Raw genomic sequence first — 17723 nt, 5'->3', positions numbered from 1 at the left:
ACCACAATCAGGAAGAGTCACTCTTTATTTGTACTGTTCTCCGGTCATGATGAATAAGACCCGGCAGCTCAAGAAGCACTGATAATTATAGACCTAATTGGTTATCTTGCTCAGTGAAGTACAAGAAATAAAATACTATTCTATTGTCTGTCTGTGATTGGTCCCAACCTTAACAAGAACCACATCCAGCTACTGGTTGCGTGTAATGGGCAACAGCACACATTTTTGGTACTGGGATTAATTTGTCACCTCAGCCTCAGATCAAGAGTGAAAGGGTTGAAAAGGGAGAAAGGAGGAAGAAGAGAAAGATAGAAGAGCAGTGACAGAGAGAGAATGGAGTGATAAAAAGGAAGCTGGAGGTGGGAGATAAAGAGACAGAAGTGTAGGGTGGTGGGAGAAGGGGCCTGAGGTTGAGTTAAGACTAGGCATCCTTGGAGCTCGGCAACCAAAACAGTCAGCAGCACCAGCGACTATAGCTCAATAGTTCTTGTGTACTGAAGAGAAGGTGATCCGAGCAATAGTATATTTGCAATATCAGCAACATTAGTGAAAATTAAATATTAGAAATTGAAAATGTAGATAGTTTATTATTCCACACGCCCCTTGATTAATACAAAATACATCTACAGTGGTGAGTGTGAGTGAAAGTAAAGCATGCTACAACGTACAAATACACAATGCAGAACACGAAGTCAATTTCACAAAGATAAATGTGTCATTTGGCAATGACACTCCAATAATCAAGACTGCATTCTGAGTACAATATGACATCAACCTTAACCCTTACCCAGTCACCTTCACACGTATCTTAAACATACCCATCCCTCTACAATTAACTCTTAAACTAACCCTTACCACAGTCATACCTGTAAATCTAGCTCTTAACCTAACTCTAATGCTACTTTCATTGCAGTGCTAGCATTCACTCTAAACCAAATACAACCTCTGAACCCTACCCTAGTCCACTGGAATTCTATGGAAAGACGACGACATTCTATGGCAGGAAAAAGAAAGTTGTGTGCATAATATAGAACATTCTACAGCAGTATTCTCACCATTTTGCTGTTGTAAGACTCATTAATACTAATGTATACTAACAGCATGCACAATACTTCGTTTTCTAAGGAAAGAAAAGTATAGACATTATTCAGATCATATTGGAATTGTTACCAACAAATAATTATTTTATATTGCTTGAAAACATAAAAGTGCTATTTTATTGAATCTGCCCCGTTGTAATTCCCAGCCTAGTATACCTTGTTTTAAACTTACAATGAGTCATCCAGAAGAAAAGAAGACTGCATCACAAATTAAAAGAGTCCCTCTTTTATTCTGTTTGTTCTATTTGTGCTTTGGAACTAGTCTTGAGTTTTGTGTTACTCTGTGTCCTCAGTAGGGTCTACCAGAATCAACATTTATCATCAGGAAGCATGCCACCAGAATTAGATTTTCATAATATAAGTATCACCCTGGAAGATATTACTATTTAAGAAATCATCTTTAGAAAAGCGGAAGTAACATGCATTGGATTGTTTTGTTTAGGAAGGACATGGTTTGTATTCGTAGTACAACATGAATTTGGACGAATAATGAAACAAAACATTTTAACCCAGAGAAAAATCTTTATCACCATTCCGTTAGAATTACAATTAAATATTTCAGGATGTTGTTCGTGCTGTAAACAAAAGAATTTCCGCAGTCAATCAATTGGAGACCTTAAGTTTCACTTTGTTTGCACCAGTTAATACCTGAATACCGCAATGAAGGACAGAAAAGAAGCCAAATAAATTCTGCAAAGTGCCTGCCTGCCACCTGTGTTGCAGGGTTTTTTGTAACTTGTGATCCATTAGAGGCAGAGATATTTGTTGTTGAAATCTGTTCTGCAGCAGATGGTGGAATATGTTTCAATTGCAGTAAATCCACAATTGGATGGAAAAAGGAAAGAGCACACATCAGAAAAATCCAGTGACCCGGTTTTGCTGCATAATCAAAACCCTAACCTCAAACATAAACCTAAGATTAACCCTAATGTAATCATTCCCCTGTCTTTTGATTAATGAACATTGCATCTTATGTTGTTCTTCATTATCTACATTTGTACATATGGTATTTAATATCTTTTCTTTATTTTCACATAATGTCACAGAGGCAAGCCTGCTTTGAAAATGATCATTTGAAATATTCATCTCACTTCACCCTACCCTAGAGATGTGTTTGCTCATATTGTTTATGCACTTGCCATGATCATAAAATAGTTACATTTAGCAAATTAATGTGTGAAAATATTTGAGATTCTACAATGTAATGCTGGAAAACAGTAGTGCACACCCCAGAAAAAGTGAAGTCTTCACAACAAAATGATTGCCAATATAGCAGACAGAAGTGAGTTACAGGCAGAGGGAAGGAGAACTCAACGGGACAATTATGCGAACAGGTCCTTGTTGGTAAAACCAGCTATCGCGGAACCCGAACCAATCCTGGGTCTGCATTTCTTTTTATTATTAACGATGACACATTGCGTAGCTTGCCTTGGTTTTCTTACTGGAATCTACAGGAGGAAGAAACAAGATGTGCAGTCAGTCAGCGACTTAAGACCAGTGGCTAATTTGTAAAATAATAAGTGCCAGGGCCCTGAAGGAGGCCACTGTAGCTTGGACCACCCATTGCCCCGGTCGTCGCTGCCAAAACAACTACTTACCACCTCTCCCGTCTGCAAGTGCGATATTTCAGATTACTCCAGGTCCCTTAAAGCTTAATCCAAGTAGCTGGGAGGCAGGTATTAGTATTTTTTTATTTATATTTTATACATAAACAACCGTTCTTCTGCTTATCTCTAAATTAGAAGAGCAGCGCCACCATATGGCAGACTGTCCTAAGTGAGGTGTTGACAGTTGCTGAGCAACAGAAACCAATAAGTGCAGGCGCTGAGCAACGGCTCAAATTAAGATCTGCTAAATACTTCTTAATACAAATGAACACGTGGTGTCTCAGCATGTGCTCATAAAAGAATGATCATACCGATAAGACGCATTTACAGACCCAGCAAAATTGACAATCATTAGCACCTCCTTAAAACCATTCTAATTTGACCTATAAAACTCTCCACACTGCACTAAATTAAATGATTTGGGAGTTTATTGTTCACGCCATTGCCCTGAATCTTCTCTGGTGACCTTCAACACAAAGAAAGGGGGAGCAGGCAGGTCTAGATGAATGAATTGTTGTCTTCTGTCTTTCACACGCTGTGCTTTATTTGAGCCATTGGATGAAGGTGTTCATGACGGCACTTATTTTGGGGCCTGGGCCTTAATTCATATAGTGATTCATATATGTGTAAATTTCGAACAGCCTGCGTTTTAGTGATCTCTTGGATAACAGTAGTAATCTGAAGAGATGACCACGGGTCCCTGTCAGGAGGACTGCCAGCAAACATACATATGCCAAATACTCTTTTACATCAATTTTGCATAGAGTAACAGTTCATTTCCGGTGTACTACAGAAGTTGTTCTACACTCTTTCCTGGGTTCCACCCATACCCTATAAACTGGGATTGATTGCCCATCTCCTATAATCTGATTTCTTCCATAGGGAGTGCCAATTTAGCACTCCCCATCCCATTTGCACACACAGCACATCTTGTCAGGGCTGGCTTGGTGGTCTGTGCCCTGGTGCCTGAAGCAAGCCAACCCATGCTCCATTCATCTCTATGAAGATCTGCTAGGCCTTACCCTCCTTGCACATCAGGCAGCTACCTAATGACGTGGCTGATGCCCCATCCTGCAGTGCAGACTCATTGGCAACGATGCTTTCTCTGGGACCATGCTGCCCGCCCACCCTTCTGATGGATCAGCCACGTGCCCGCCCTGCAGACTTCCCCTTTACCACTGACAGAGCCCTTGACTCTAAGCCTCCTGCAAGAAGGCCAGACAGCAACAACCAAATCAACAGACAACTGCCTTGTTGTCTTTTGCGCAGAGGTCTCCAACCTCTACTGATGTTCAATGAAAATCATCCCAAGCTATTAGTATTAGTGTTGTCATTATGCTCATATTAGACAAGATTGTATTTGTGGCACCTTATGAAAGATTGCTGGAAGTAGTCATCTCAGTTCATCAGGCAGGATTGCCAGCAATAATGTAAAAGGGGCTTTATCACTTTGAAATTCCTCCATATGGGAAATACATAACAGCCATAGCTGCAATCCCTCTTGCACCAAGGTAATGATATTAGTAATAAATCCCCAACGTTACATGCTTAAAGCACTCATAGCATCAATTTTCAATATATTTTGAAAATCTATAATTTTTCTCTAAGCATCAACTTATGAGTTCCAAAAAAATGCACATGGTCTTAAATCCACACTTTTCAACTTTGGCATACATAGATTAATTCAACCAAGTATAACATTTTAATTTAGTGGGCTTGGCTGTACAGGAATCTACTATTTCTATTTTTTTTTTTGCAGAGTTTTATATAGCGCGAACTGGACCCGAATCGGGTATCAGAGCGCTTTACATAGCACCAGTTACGTTACATGAGGACACACATTAATTTTTGTTAGGCACGGGGAGATTAAGTGATTTGCCCAGAATCACAGGATGTTTTAGCGTCATTACCGAGACTCAAACCCAGTTCCCCAGATCCGAGGTAGAGCGCCCTAGCCGTTAGGCCAACTTCTCTCCCCAGGTAGTTGGAAAGCTTCCAGTAGCTAATGATCTACTCGTTGGAGATGTCTGTTTTAGGTCCATCCATACAGCTGCCATAACAAGTGGAGTTAAAAGAAAGTTTACAATGCTGTTTGGTCTTCGTTTTTGTGTAAGAATGCCTGCATTTGTTTAGGTATACGAGCATGCTTGAGTACGCATGTGCTAATGGTATCCACGTGGACCAATGCTGGTTGTTGCAAATTGGTAGGAATATGTGGTATATTGAGGGCATCAATGATGTAATAAGGCCCAGCCCCGACATAATGCTAGCTCTGTTATTTTGCTGATCTTTCTTTGCATTGAGAGGGTGTGGCTTAACAGGTAGAGTAGCTAACTCTAAAGCTGGGGAACCAGGTCTGGTGGGAGGTTCAGGCACCCTGTGATTCTGAGTAAATCACTTCATCAACCCGTGCCTAAAAAAAATATATATATATATTAATTTGTCAATCGGTAATGCAACTAGTGCTCATGTAGAGTAATCTGAACCCTTCGGGTATAAAACCGCAACATAAAAAAATGTTTGTGCATCCCTGGTGTGATGGGTGGTAACCACCTGCAGTATTGCTGGCCATGCAATAACTGTGGTACTGCTTGGTATAAGCTGGGCACCTATTGTTTGATGGTGCTCACATTTTACAGTGATGACCATCGCATAATGATGACAAAGCTTGACATAGGGTGGACATCTATGGGGATGTGATGTACACTAGGGAATCTAAGAATTGAAGTGATACATGAGCATGTAAGGCAGAATTCACATCTACAATCATACATGTGAGGATCAGCTGCAAATATTACATTGATGTATACACACCAAATATGTATTTATTGAAAGCAAAAAGCTATTGTTTGAGGGCATTGAGATTATGTTTCTAATATATAACAAATTGTGCACATTTTCATAAATTGACTAGTTGATGTTATATATCAAATATATATATATTCTATGTGTTACCCAGTGGCGATCGGACTGAGAAAAAATGGGGGACCCAAAACTCACAATTCACATACATTTTCCAAAGACTTCTTTGAGAAGAGTTACCGCAAAAACTGCTCAAAGGAATTACATCATATTTGGCAGGAATCTACATTTTGGTCCACAGATTGTGCTTCTGGTATTTTTGTGCAAATCCATTCAGTATTTTTTGAGGAATTAAAGTTGAAAAATATTTGTATATCTGGACAGTTTGGTGTGTGGATGCAAATTTAAAAGTAGAGCACTCTGATTGACTCAGGGAGCTTTTGCCCTTGAGCAATCTTGCTCCTGCAGAAGCCAGATTCCAGCAGGAGTGAGTGCTTTCATTGGCTGCCAGCAGCCTTGAGAAAAATGTTGCTGGCAGCCATTACAGGACTATGGTATTTAGTCCCCTGTCCTGAACTTTAAAAAGAAATAATGTAAGGGGGTTGGGTAGGGATACCCTGCCTCACTAGGCCTATAAAGGACCTAGAGGGACCCACCTGGGGCCAAAACCAAAACAATAGAATTTGGCATAAGAACGAAATGGCAGCCCAGGGCCCACATTTTTTAGATAGAAGAGGGGGGTGCAGCCCTTCCCAAAGCCGTTTTCAGCCCTAGGGACACCAAATCTGGAGATCCTATGTCTTTCATAAGGGGGGGGGCACGTGTCACCCCTTCCTGAGCCTGTTTCAGCCCAGGGACCCCAACACCAGGACCCAATTTAATTATTTTGGGGAGGGGGGAACATGGACACTCTCCCCAAGTGGTACTCAGTGCAGGGGACCCCAAGTATTTTATGAGCAGAAGGCGTTCCCCCCCCCCATAGCCTTCAAAAGGCCCTTAGGACCCAATCCCGAGGGCTGTGACTTTGAAAAAAGGGGAGGGTGCCCATTGCTCCTCCTCACTGAGCCCTTAATAGCCTCGAAACCGGAGCAAACACAAAGTCTGTTCCCAGCGGGTGGGAAATTTAAAATTGCTCCCACTGGCTGAGAGCAGACTTGTGTTCTGTTGCCCTGCCCACACTGATGTGGTCAGGGGGCAGAACAGATTGCTCCCACCCATATAGAGCAGCATAAATAGCGGGAGCAATGCCAGCTCTGGCACCATGCAGGGAGCTGGCTGGGGCTCCTGGGGCTCCTTCCACGTCTCCCAAAATGAGCATGGCAGGTTCCCTGGGTGGGCACCCACCTGTTATGAAGACAAGCTCAGGGAGATGGGGTCCCTACCGGCATAATAGACTCAGGGAGGGGGACCCCACTCCCCTTTTCATATACATACAGCCCTGGATGATGGTGTCCCAAAGGCCTAATGAGGTTCAGGGAGGGGGCTGGGCAACCCCTCCCCTTTTAATATAGATAAAGTTCTGGGGAATGTGTTCTGCAGGGCTTAATGAAGCACAGGAAAAGAAGATGCATGCCTCTCCTCCCCCTATAAAAATACAGGCCTGGGGGAATGGGGTCCCCGGGACCTAAGAAGGCTCGGGAAGAGCTCGGGAAGGGCACCCAAATGGTCCCTCCCCCTTTAGAAAACAACATATGGCCCCAGGGGATGGTGCCTCCGGGACCTAATAAGGTTCAGAGAGGTGGGCTGCATGGCCACCTGCCCTTTATTATTAGATGTAGCCACAAGGGCAGGGGTTCCCAGGACCGAATAAGGCTTGGGGAGAGGACCACTCAGCTTCCCTCCCTTTTTATTAACATTTTGGCCCTGGGGGATGGAGTCCTTATGGCCCAAAAAGGTTTGGGGAGGGCCGCAAGCCCTCTCCCCTTTTTAATTGACTTTTGTCCTGGAGGATGGGGTCCCGTGGCATATAAAGACTTGGGGAAAGGGCCCCATAACCCCTTCCCTCTTTTAATGGTTTGCCCTGGGCTGATGGAATCCCTGGGGCCAAATAAGGCACAGGAAGGGGGACACACAACCCCTGCCCTGTTTTATTATTCTGAGCCGTATTCAACCCAGAGACCCAGTCCCCTGAGGCCCCAAGTTATTTTTAAGGGCAAGGGGGGGCATGTGGCCCACCTCCCCTAGCATTCAAAAGGCCCTGAAGACCTAATTCCCCCCCCCTAAGTCTGCGACTTAAATAAAAAAAAAGGGAGGGGGTCTGCATGCCCCTCCCTTTGCCTTTATTGGTCAGAGGGAACCCACCCACTGGGACACATTGGTTTCACTGCCCTTACAGGCAAGGAAACATGTATTTGGCCCCATCTGGCAGGAGCATTTCAAATTCTCCCACGAAACAGGCGCTCATAAAAAGTCTGCTACCAGCGGGTGGGAGCTTTAAAAATGCTCCAGTCGGCTGGGAGCAGCCTGCGTTCTGTGTACCTGCCCGCACTGATGTGAGTAGGGAAACATAATAACAGATTGTTCTCACATGTATGGAGCAGCATAAATAGCTTCTCGCCTCAGCATAAATAGTTTCTCCCTCCAGGCGAGAGCCATGCTGGCTCCTGCAACATGCAGGGAGCCAGCTGGAGCCATATTGGGGTGCCTTCCACAGCCCCAAAATGTGCTTAGTGGGTGTCTGGGTGCTCCCTGGGGCACCCAACGTATTATAAAGACAGGCCCAGGGGGAATGGGGTCCCCATGGGCATAATAGGCTCAAGTTGGGGGGGAACACAATCCCCTTTTTATATACATATGATCTTAGGGGAGGGGGTCCCCAGGGTCTAATGAGGTTTGGGGATTATTATATTTGGCCCCGGGGGCAGATGTCACCGGGGCCTATTAAGGATTGGGAGGGTGGCTGCTTGCCCTCCTCCCCCGTTTAAATGTATTTGTCTCCTGGGGTTGTGGTTCCTGGGGCCAATTAAGGGTTGAGAACGGGGCTGCACCCCCTCTCCCCTTATCATGTATGTTTTGGACCCAGGTGATGGGTCCCCAGGGCCCGAAGGCCACCCTACACTGCTCACACCAAATGCTGTGCTTGGTGTGGGGCTGGCAGCCTGCTGGGGTTTTCATAGGACGTGGCGGCATGCCGAGCCCTGCGATCAACACCTGCTCCACAAGTCCAAAGGCCGTGCACAGCGTGGGCTTTGCTTCTTGTGGGGAGTTGGGAGCAGAGTTTGGCAGCAACCCAGGCCCTGGAGCTAACCCCATGCCAAGCTCGAGCAAAGGCCATGCATGGCGTTGGCTTCCTCTGGGGAGCTGCCTGTGGGGAGTTAGATGCAGCCAGGCCTTCTGCTAACCTCACCTGGAGCACACCGAAAGGCTGTGTGCAGCATGCGGTTGGCTGCTTGCAGGGGGGAGACAGCCTCCGGAGCTGGGTTGGATACAGGACCAGATCACAGGCCAGGCCCTGTTGCCAACCCCCTGTTGTGCAAGGCCAAAGGCCATGCGCGATGTGGGGTTGTGGTCCTGTGGGGGAGGCTTGCTGCTGGGCTTGGATGCAGGCCCTTCAAAGGCCGTGCATGGTGGAGGTTTGGCTTAAAAAAATAGTAATGACATTTTACGGTAAAAGACCCCTAGCAATTCACAGAAAAAACGAAAAATTAATGTTCGAGTTAAGTGTGAGAAAAATAACATGTTTTTGTTAAAAAACAAAACTTTAGAAATGTACTAGAAAAATTGGAAGGTTAAAGTAACGTTATAATTGGGTGAATATGTCTTGGACACCATTAACGTTTCGGACTATAACTTGACCCTCCCCCCCATGCACTGCTTAGGACCTCACATATTATAAACACTCATGACATGATCGATGACATCAAAATAGATCAGAATAATATGAAGATATATATATATATATATTCACTGAAAATACCATTGGTTTCAGGCACGTTATAGTTAGGAATTAGCATTTAAAAAACCTTAAAAATTCACTGAAAAAACCATAGGTTTCAGGGGCGTTATAGTTAGCTGGACTTTTCACTTGTACAAAACCATTTAAATTCCCCCGTTATAGTTAGTTCAGCTAACTATAACTCGCGCGCCCGCAATGCACTGCTGATGACGTCACATATTACATCACTCATGACATGGTCAGTGACATCACTCATGACATCACTGATGACATCTCAAATGACATCACTGATGACATCATCTTTGTGATAGAGTGGCAGACCTCCTCTCCCCCTAATATAACCTTTGATACACACATTCAAAAATAGAAACTAAAATTTTCAAAACAATGGACATACCAATATCAGTTACAACAACCTATTCAGTAATTCTAAGATTCACATACACATCCACTCATTCACCAACAGTCCTATACAGTCAGTCATACATGTACTCACTCATCATATGTACTCATACACCTATATATCCTGTTACACAACGCCACTCATCCATAGAGTTACTCACACATAGTCACTCATGCTAATAAAGAATCAAACATCCATTTACTTGCATATACAGTTATACACACACCACCACACTTACTTTTACAGAAACTTACACATACTTAGTCTTTTAAACAATCACTTACAGAAACACATACTTATTCATACAGGAACTCTTTCAATCTCTCACTCTCACATATACTCACTTATATACACCAATAGTCACATATACTAGTTTAAAACATATGTAGTTACTCATAAAGACACTATTGAGACAGTCATTCACTCACTAACACACCCATGCACACACTCATCCACCCATACAGTCCTGCACACATGCTGTCTTCAACACATACAAACAGTGAGTCACTCATTCATGCACTTATGCACTACGTAATACCCCCCACCGAACCATACAGACACTCAGACACTCATACTGATACTCAAAAAACCAACTAATAACCTATATAGACTACTCACCAACCCATGCAGCCACTTATACACAAAGTGAGAGACTGATACAGATTTTTACATATTTAAACATTACTCACTAAGCCATGTATTGACTAAGATACACTTAATCAGTCAGTTATACAATCTATTTTTCAAAAACAAATCATCCATTTAGACTCTTATATACCCATTTATTCTTCCATCGACCTTGAGATATACATATATAAAACATATGTAATTTTCAGAAAAACACACATTCACTGGATGATGTCATCAGTGATGCCATCAGTGATGTCATTTGAGATGTCATCAGTGATGTCATGAGTGATGTCACTGACCATGTGATGAGTGATGTAATATGTGACGTCATCAGCAGTGCATTGCGGGCGCGCGAGTTATAGTTGGCTGAACTAACTATAACGGGGGAATTTCAATGGTTTTGTACGAGTGAAAAGTCCAGCTAACTATAACGCCCCTCAAACCTATGGTTTTTTCAGTGAATTTCTAAGGTTTTTTAAATGCTAATTCCTAACTATAACGTGCCTGAAACCTCTGGTATTTTCAGTGAATTTAAAAGGTTTTTTAAATGCTAATTTCTAACTATGGCTACAGGGATAGGACATGTGAAGAAAGAAGAAAAAACGCACAGAAAGAAAAAAAAGAAATGCAGAAAGAAGCAACAGAAGTCCTCAAAGACGAAGAAAAGTGCAGGAAGAAGGATAACGTGCAGAAAAAACAAACAGAAGAACAGAAAGAAGCCTTGTCGCAAAATCATCCTGTACCCTCAACTTTTTCAGACGGATACTGGTGTTAACTGAGTCTGACTAACCAGTCCTAGAGCCAGTGCTATGTTAAAAGACACTCAGAATACAGTGAAAACACCTACATACCCTAGGGAACACTATGCGTTGGGGTCCCCCTGTGATCAGCATGACCTCCTCTGTAAGCCCCTAGTATATAATAGGGCAGGTGATTAAACTACCGCTTAAAACGCGCCACAGGGCGTGTTTGCACACGTCACCTCAGGCCCCGTCCTCTCACTTCCGCACTGTGTAAACACGCCCTGTGGCCGTTTTAAGTTGGGAGATTAAGTTCATTTGAATCCTGAGTGTCACTAGGGTCCAACTAGCCCACTGGGTACCTCCAGTAAGCGACACAGAGCTGCATTGCAGAGAGGCGTAAAAAGAGGCACGGCCTGGACCACCTCTCTGCAACGCAGAGCAGTGGCGCTTACTGGAAGCACCTGGTGGGCTAGTTGGCCCCCAGGGCCCTCAGGATTGAAAGGGAATTATTTCCCCAACTTAAAACGTGCCACAGGGCGTGTTTGCACATGTCACCTCAGGCCCCGTCCCCTCCCTTCACCACTGGTTAAACACGCCCTGTGGCCGTTCTAAGTTGAGAGATTAAGTCCCCTTGAATCCTAAGGGTCCCTAGGGTTAAACTAGCCCACTAGGTACCTCCAGTAAGCGCCACAGAGCTGCGTTGCATAGAGGTGTAAAAAGGGGCGTGGCCTCAGAACACCTGTCTGCAACGCAGCTCCCTGGCGCATACTGGAGATACCTGTTGGGCTAGTTGGAGTGCTGCTAGGAGGGGGCGTGGCCTCAGGCGCGATGCCGGTCATTTATTTATTTTATTTTTTTTAAGAAGGAGGGCTGTGTGGCCCCCCTTAATTTACTGGCCCTGGGGACCCCATCCCCCAGGGCCTGCACCCTAATTTTTTTGTTTAAAAAAAAAAATGTGGCCCTCCCAAGGCCTTGATCGGCCCCGGGGACCCCAACCCCCGGGTCATGGCCTTTTTTTTTTTTTATTCTTTAGGAGGGGCTGCGTTGCCCCCCTCCTGAGGCCCCGGGGACCCCATCCCCCCTGGGCCGGCCTTCGTTTTTTATTATTTTTAAAAAATATATATTTATAGAAACACTTAGGACATGCTGGACAAACCGTATGTACCTATCACCATGACAATTTGCGTGATAATCATTAAAGGCAACTATGCATAGAATGAATCCACATGGAATGTATTTACACCGCTAGTGAAGCTCTGCCGTGTCTGACGCCCTACCGTGCCTAATCCCGGCGCCCCCGCCGGTGGGTACTCTCCAAGTAGACACCCTTGTCGTTTATTTATACAAACATGGGTAGCTATTGACGGGCACATTTAATATACACGCACACCAAGCCATTCAAAGGGGATTCAACAAAAATTCGACCAAACTATGCAAGAAACCCCCCTTACGGTTAATAAAACACACATCCACCGCCGGATGTGTAATACTTATTATTTTACTCTCTGGAGAGTAGACGAACCTCACTTGAGAGTCACAGCGTGCTCCTAGCTGAGCCCAATGCTGTGTTACACCCACCAGTGCCCGCCGAGTGCCTCACACCTCTGTGTTGTATTCCACCAGCTAGTGCGTATGCTATGACACTCTCTAGCCCATGTGCACTGTAACACCACCCCGTAAATATGTCGTGCCACACTTGCCTTCGCACGGGTTATATTGCCCCATCTAACGTGCCTTCCTCGATGCCTATGTTATAACGCACATCGCTATGCCATACATATTACAATCTGGGATCCCTATCTTTGTCACAGTGCATATGCAACGTTACACTCCCCAGCACATATTTTATATTACAACTTTAGAGACTAGTTAGGTTACACAACACTGCCCTGTGCATATTACACTCCAAGGCGCATATCGCATAGCACGAGCTAGTGCCTGTGCTATCTCGCGCTCTCCAATGAATCTGTCATTGCGCACAATGTATTGCATATTATATTTCACGCCCGGTTCATCTTAGATCACTCTTTTTGGTGCATAGTTCATACCATATATTATATCTAGTTTTCATTTTCAATCGTGCTCTCAGGACTATGTTCTATATAACACTGCGTCCACCTACCCTTTTTACGGACATTACATTTTGCGATGGGGGGTGGAGGGTCAGGGGGTGTTCCTGCCAAGTGAGCCCGGAGTCACAGTCACAAACGTCCTCTTCTTCCTGAATAAAAGTGAGATTATGCTGCATACTTGTTCATATTTTAAGTAGTTCGCAAAGACACACATTTAAAAAACAATAAAGTTCCTACTAACCCACCTTCTCTGAACAGTCAGCTTGCTGAGCCATCCACCTCCTCCCTATCCTCTGTTGTCTGAATCCATGGACTAGCCTCCTCCCTCCTGCCATGCATGGTCTGATGTGTTGCCACTGCCCTCCATTTAGCATGATGTACCAGTCCACTCCTCCTGCCCTCCATTGCCCAATTATATGGCCCATCATTGACCTCCTGCTTAGCCTCTGTGCTTAGCTTGCTGCCCCTATTCTCCTTCCCCCTGCCCTCCGATGTCTTTGTGCATGCCCCTGCTCCATCCTTTTTGCCCACCATGTTCCATGGACCTGCCACTCCTATCTACTCTGAGTGTTCTGTTGAGCTGCCACTTCCCTCCCACCTGCCTAGCATTGTCAGATGACTGTAACCCGTCCCTGCCACCTCCACCCTGCCTGTCCACATGCCATGCCCCTATCCCCTTCCTCCTGTCCTCCATGGTCCATTTTACTGCCACACCCTTCTGCCCTCCCTGGTCTGTTGTGCTGCAACTGCTCCTCCTGCCTGCCCCGTGCGGTCTGTTGTGAGGCCCCTTCCCCTGAACTCTCTTGTCTGTGCCCAGGTCCTGACCCTCCCTTCTATCCTCCATGGTCCTTTGTGCATGCCCCTGAACCCTCCTTCTTGCCCATCATAGCCATTGTGCTGCCACTAACCCTCCTGCTTGCCATGCATGGTCTTCTGTGCTGCCATGGCCCCTCCCACCTTCCCTGTGTGGTCGGCTAGCTGCCCCTGACCCCCTCCCACCTTCCCTCCATGGTCTGTGTGTATGACATCATAGTCTCATTGTTGCTCTCCATGGTGTGTCTTGTTTCTAGTGCCCATCCTGCCTGACCTCCATGGTCATCTTGCTGATCCTGCCCTGCCCCCTTGCCCCCAGCCCTCTGTTTCCACGTGCAGACCCCTTTTCCCTCCCTCCTGGCTTGCCTGTTCCATTGTAATGCCCCTGATCCGTCCCTCCTGCCCTTTATGGTCTGTTATGCTGCAGCTTTCTCTCCTGTCTGTCCATTATGGTCAGCTAGCTACCATTGCCTCTTTCCCCTCTGTTCTCTGTTGTCCATGTGCATGGTCCTGTCCCCTCCCTATTGCTTTTCATGGATTGTTGTGCTGCACTCCCTCATGCCTGCCCTGTAGGGTCAGTTTGGTGCACCTCTCCATGTCCCTCCTGTCCTCGGTTATCCGAGTCCATGTCCCTACCCCAATTCTTCCTGCCTACCATGATCCAATGTACCATACTTGCAAACATTTTGAACTTGGTAAGAGGGAGATTTTGAAAAAAAACTGGGGTATTGATTTTCCCCTTTGAGTTACATTAAAAAAGAGGAGATTGTAGACAGGAGACAGATCAAGTAAAGCCCATTTGAGCTTAAAAACATTGGACATTTCCTGGCTGAAACGGGTCTGTTGGCATGTATGGTTGTACTACCACTGCCTCTTCCTTCTGCCCACAATGGTCTATTATATTGCCACAGCCTCTCTTGCCAGTCCTGTATTGTTGGTTTGTTGCCCCTGCCCCCTTTACACTACCCTCCATAGTCTGTTGTACTGCCACTTCCCTTCCTGCCTGCCCAGTGTGGTCAAATTGTTGCCTCTGCACTCTCCTACCTGCCTTCAATTTTCAGAGTCCGTGCCCTTGGCCTCTCCCTCTCAACAGTATCCCAATGAACAACTAGATTGCTAACATTCTATATTTATTACAAAAGTGTGGAACGCCTGACGTCATCTTGATGTAATCAAAACTGTAATACCTAGAGTATTTCCTTTAGAAATTAGATATATGAGAGGGTCTTATTTGCATCAAAATTATGGTTAGTGCTCTAAAAAACTAAAATGAGGACATATTTTCTGAGTTTTCAAATAGCGACAAAGCACTTTTAAATTATTTGTTATCCCGAAGTTTTTTTATCCAGTTGACCACTTGATTAAATGTTGCACCTAGGGGAGAGGATGTGGTGTTACTTCCAGAGCTGCAGACTTTACAAGTGGGGAACCAGGTTGGAGTTTCTGCTTCAGCTCAACATTCTGTGATTCTGGTCAAATCACTTAATCTCCCCATGTCTACAACCAAAATGAATTTGATCTTGTGTGATGTAACCAATGCTCATGTAAAGCACTCCAATACCTGACAAGTCTGCACTATATAAAACTGCAAATACACAAAAAATAAGTGTTTTGCACACTTTTGTCATTGGGCTACATGTGGGCTACATCTGGCTGATATTTGTGCTGCATTTGGTTTTGTCTCTGGTGGCCATCTTGGGAGATTTATTTGTTATGAAGTTTCCTAATTTCCTCATTTACTGCAGTCTCCTCAGTAGGAAATGCTTTCAGTTTTTTACTTTGATTCCATCAAGAAGGTATTCAGATATGTCACACATTTGCCATAAATTCTGAATGTTAGCACTCTAGTTGCTCATTAGATCACTGTAGTAAAGCTACTGCTCACCAGGGAAGTCTGCTGCTGGTATTCAAAGTGCATGTTTCAGTCTGCATGTCAGAATTTTTTTATGAAACAGAAGAGGATTTGAGAAGTCAAAATATGCCCTAATTTTTCTTTCTGCAGCACTAATCATAATTTCTATGGCAAAATGAACCCCCTCAGTTTGTTCCTTTGTAAATTAAATGTTTTAAGTGTTACTACTTTATTCCAATCAAGATGGCTTCAGGTGTGCCATACTTTTGTCATAAGTAAGACTGTTAGCGCTCTAGTTGTTCGTTAGAACACTCTGGGACATTCTGTCATTGGGCTATACTTGGGCTACATCTCGGTGATATTTGGGCTACATTTGGGCTCTTTTGTCTCTGGTGGCCATTTTGGGAGACTTATTTGTTATGATGTTTCCTAATTTCCTCATTTACTACAGTCTCCTCAGTAGGAAAAACTTTCAGTTTTTTACTTTGATTCCATCAAGAAGGCATTCAGATGTGTCACACATTTGTCATAAATTCAGAATGTTAGCACTCTAGTTGCTTATTAGATCACTGCAGTAAAGCTACTGCTCACCAGGGAAGTCTGCTGCTGGTATTGAAAGTGCATGTTTCAGTCTGCATGTCAGAATTTTTTAATGAAATAGAAGAGAATTTGAGAAGTCACTCAAAATGTGCCCTAATTTTTCTTTCGGCAGCACTAATCATACTTTCTATGGCAAAATGAACCCCCTCATTGTGTTCCTTTTTAAATTAAATGTTTTAAGAGTTACCACTTTATTCCAACCAAGATGGCTTCAGGTGTGCCATACTTTTGTCATAAGTAGGACTGTTAGCGCTCTAGTTGTTCTTTAGAACACTCTGGGAAGCTGCAGTAGAACACAAAGGAATCAACTGACAGTCTCTGTCCTTGTTGGATGTACATGTTTTACTGAGAATGTCAGACTTCATTCTCCCATGACTGAGAAAGATAATGCGAATTTACAGAAAATATGCTCTCAGTTTAGCTTATAGATCACCTTCCAAACCTCTGTGGGAAAAGCATTAGAAAATAGTTCTCTCAAACAAGATTCATGATATCACAGCAGAAGGCTTTTTCACATGGTAAAATCACCTTAGAACACACCACAATTCCTAAAATGAGTATGGTACCATCAACAAATGATTTATAATGTAACTAAAGTCTTAAAACCTTCTATTAACTGCAAGGCTTTTTAATGAGGTGCTATCATGTATATTGGTCCCAAGATGGCTGCCAACACTTCTTGGATGAAGTGCTGACAGCCAATCAGATCTCACGATGACATGTGTGGTTAGGCTCCGCCCAGATATGTATATGATTTTACTTTTGATTTTCTCAGGAACTACTGAACGGATTTACACCATATATGCAAAAGGCACTTCCTTGACCTGAGGACTACCTCTGCCAAATTTCAAGTAATTCTGTTCAGCCGTTCGGACTGTACCTTCGACTAAAGGTCCCTGAGGAAAAATGCATGGGGAAACCGCGTTTTGGGATCCCTTTTTTTCTCAGCCCCCGCTTGACGAATCACCCCGCGTCTTTCAGTGTAAGAGCTGAGCGGAGCGCCCCATTAGTTTTGAAAATTTTGCGAGGATTCATCAACCGGCGCCAAAGTTATTCAAAATAGAATTTTGAGATTTCCTATGGAAACACGATCCTAACTATAACTATCTACTGGCGACCGCCAGTAGATAATATATCCATATCCAAAAGCCTAGTCAGTAGCTCCTTCCCAAGACAACTAGTGTGGACCCAACGTTTTGTGCAGAT

General features: G+C 44.2%; 1 protein-coding gene across 2 annotated transcripts in view; it reads right to left on the bottom strand.

Moving 5' to 3' along the window:
• Positions 1–567: 567 nt before the first annotated feature.
• The window catches only part of LOC146796221 (cathelicidin-1-like), a 65102-nt gene continuing 47946 nt past the window's right edge, over positions 568–17723 (bottom strand). For both annotated transcript variants that reach the window (XM_085628728.1, XM_085628727.1), the window contains one exon: positions 568–2548. In XM_085628728.1, the coding sequence (XP_085484854.1) occupies positions 2423–2548 (126 nt within the window). In that variant the 3' untranslated portion in view covers positions 568–2422. The remainder of the gene's footprint in view (positions 2549–17723) is intronic.

The sequence above is a fragment of the Triturus cristatus genome, chromosome 10, assembly GCF_964204655.1.
Source record: "Triturus cristatus chromosome 10, aTriCri1.1, whole genome shotgun sequence".
Classification (NCBI taxonomy): domain Eukaryota; kingdom Metazoa; phylum Chordata; class Amphibia; order Caudata; family Salamandridae; genus Triturus; species Triturus cristatus.
The sequence above is the reverse complement of the archived record's forward strand: the minus strand, read 5'-3'. Positions and strand labels throughout refer to the sequence as shown.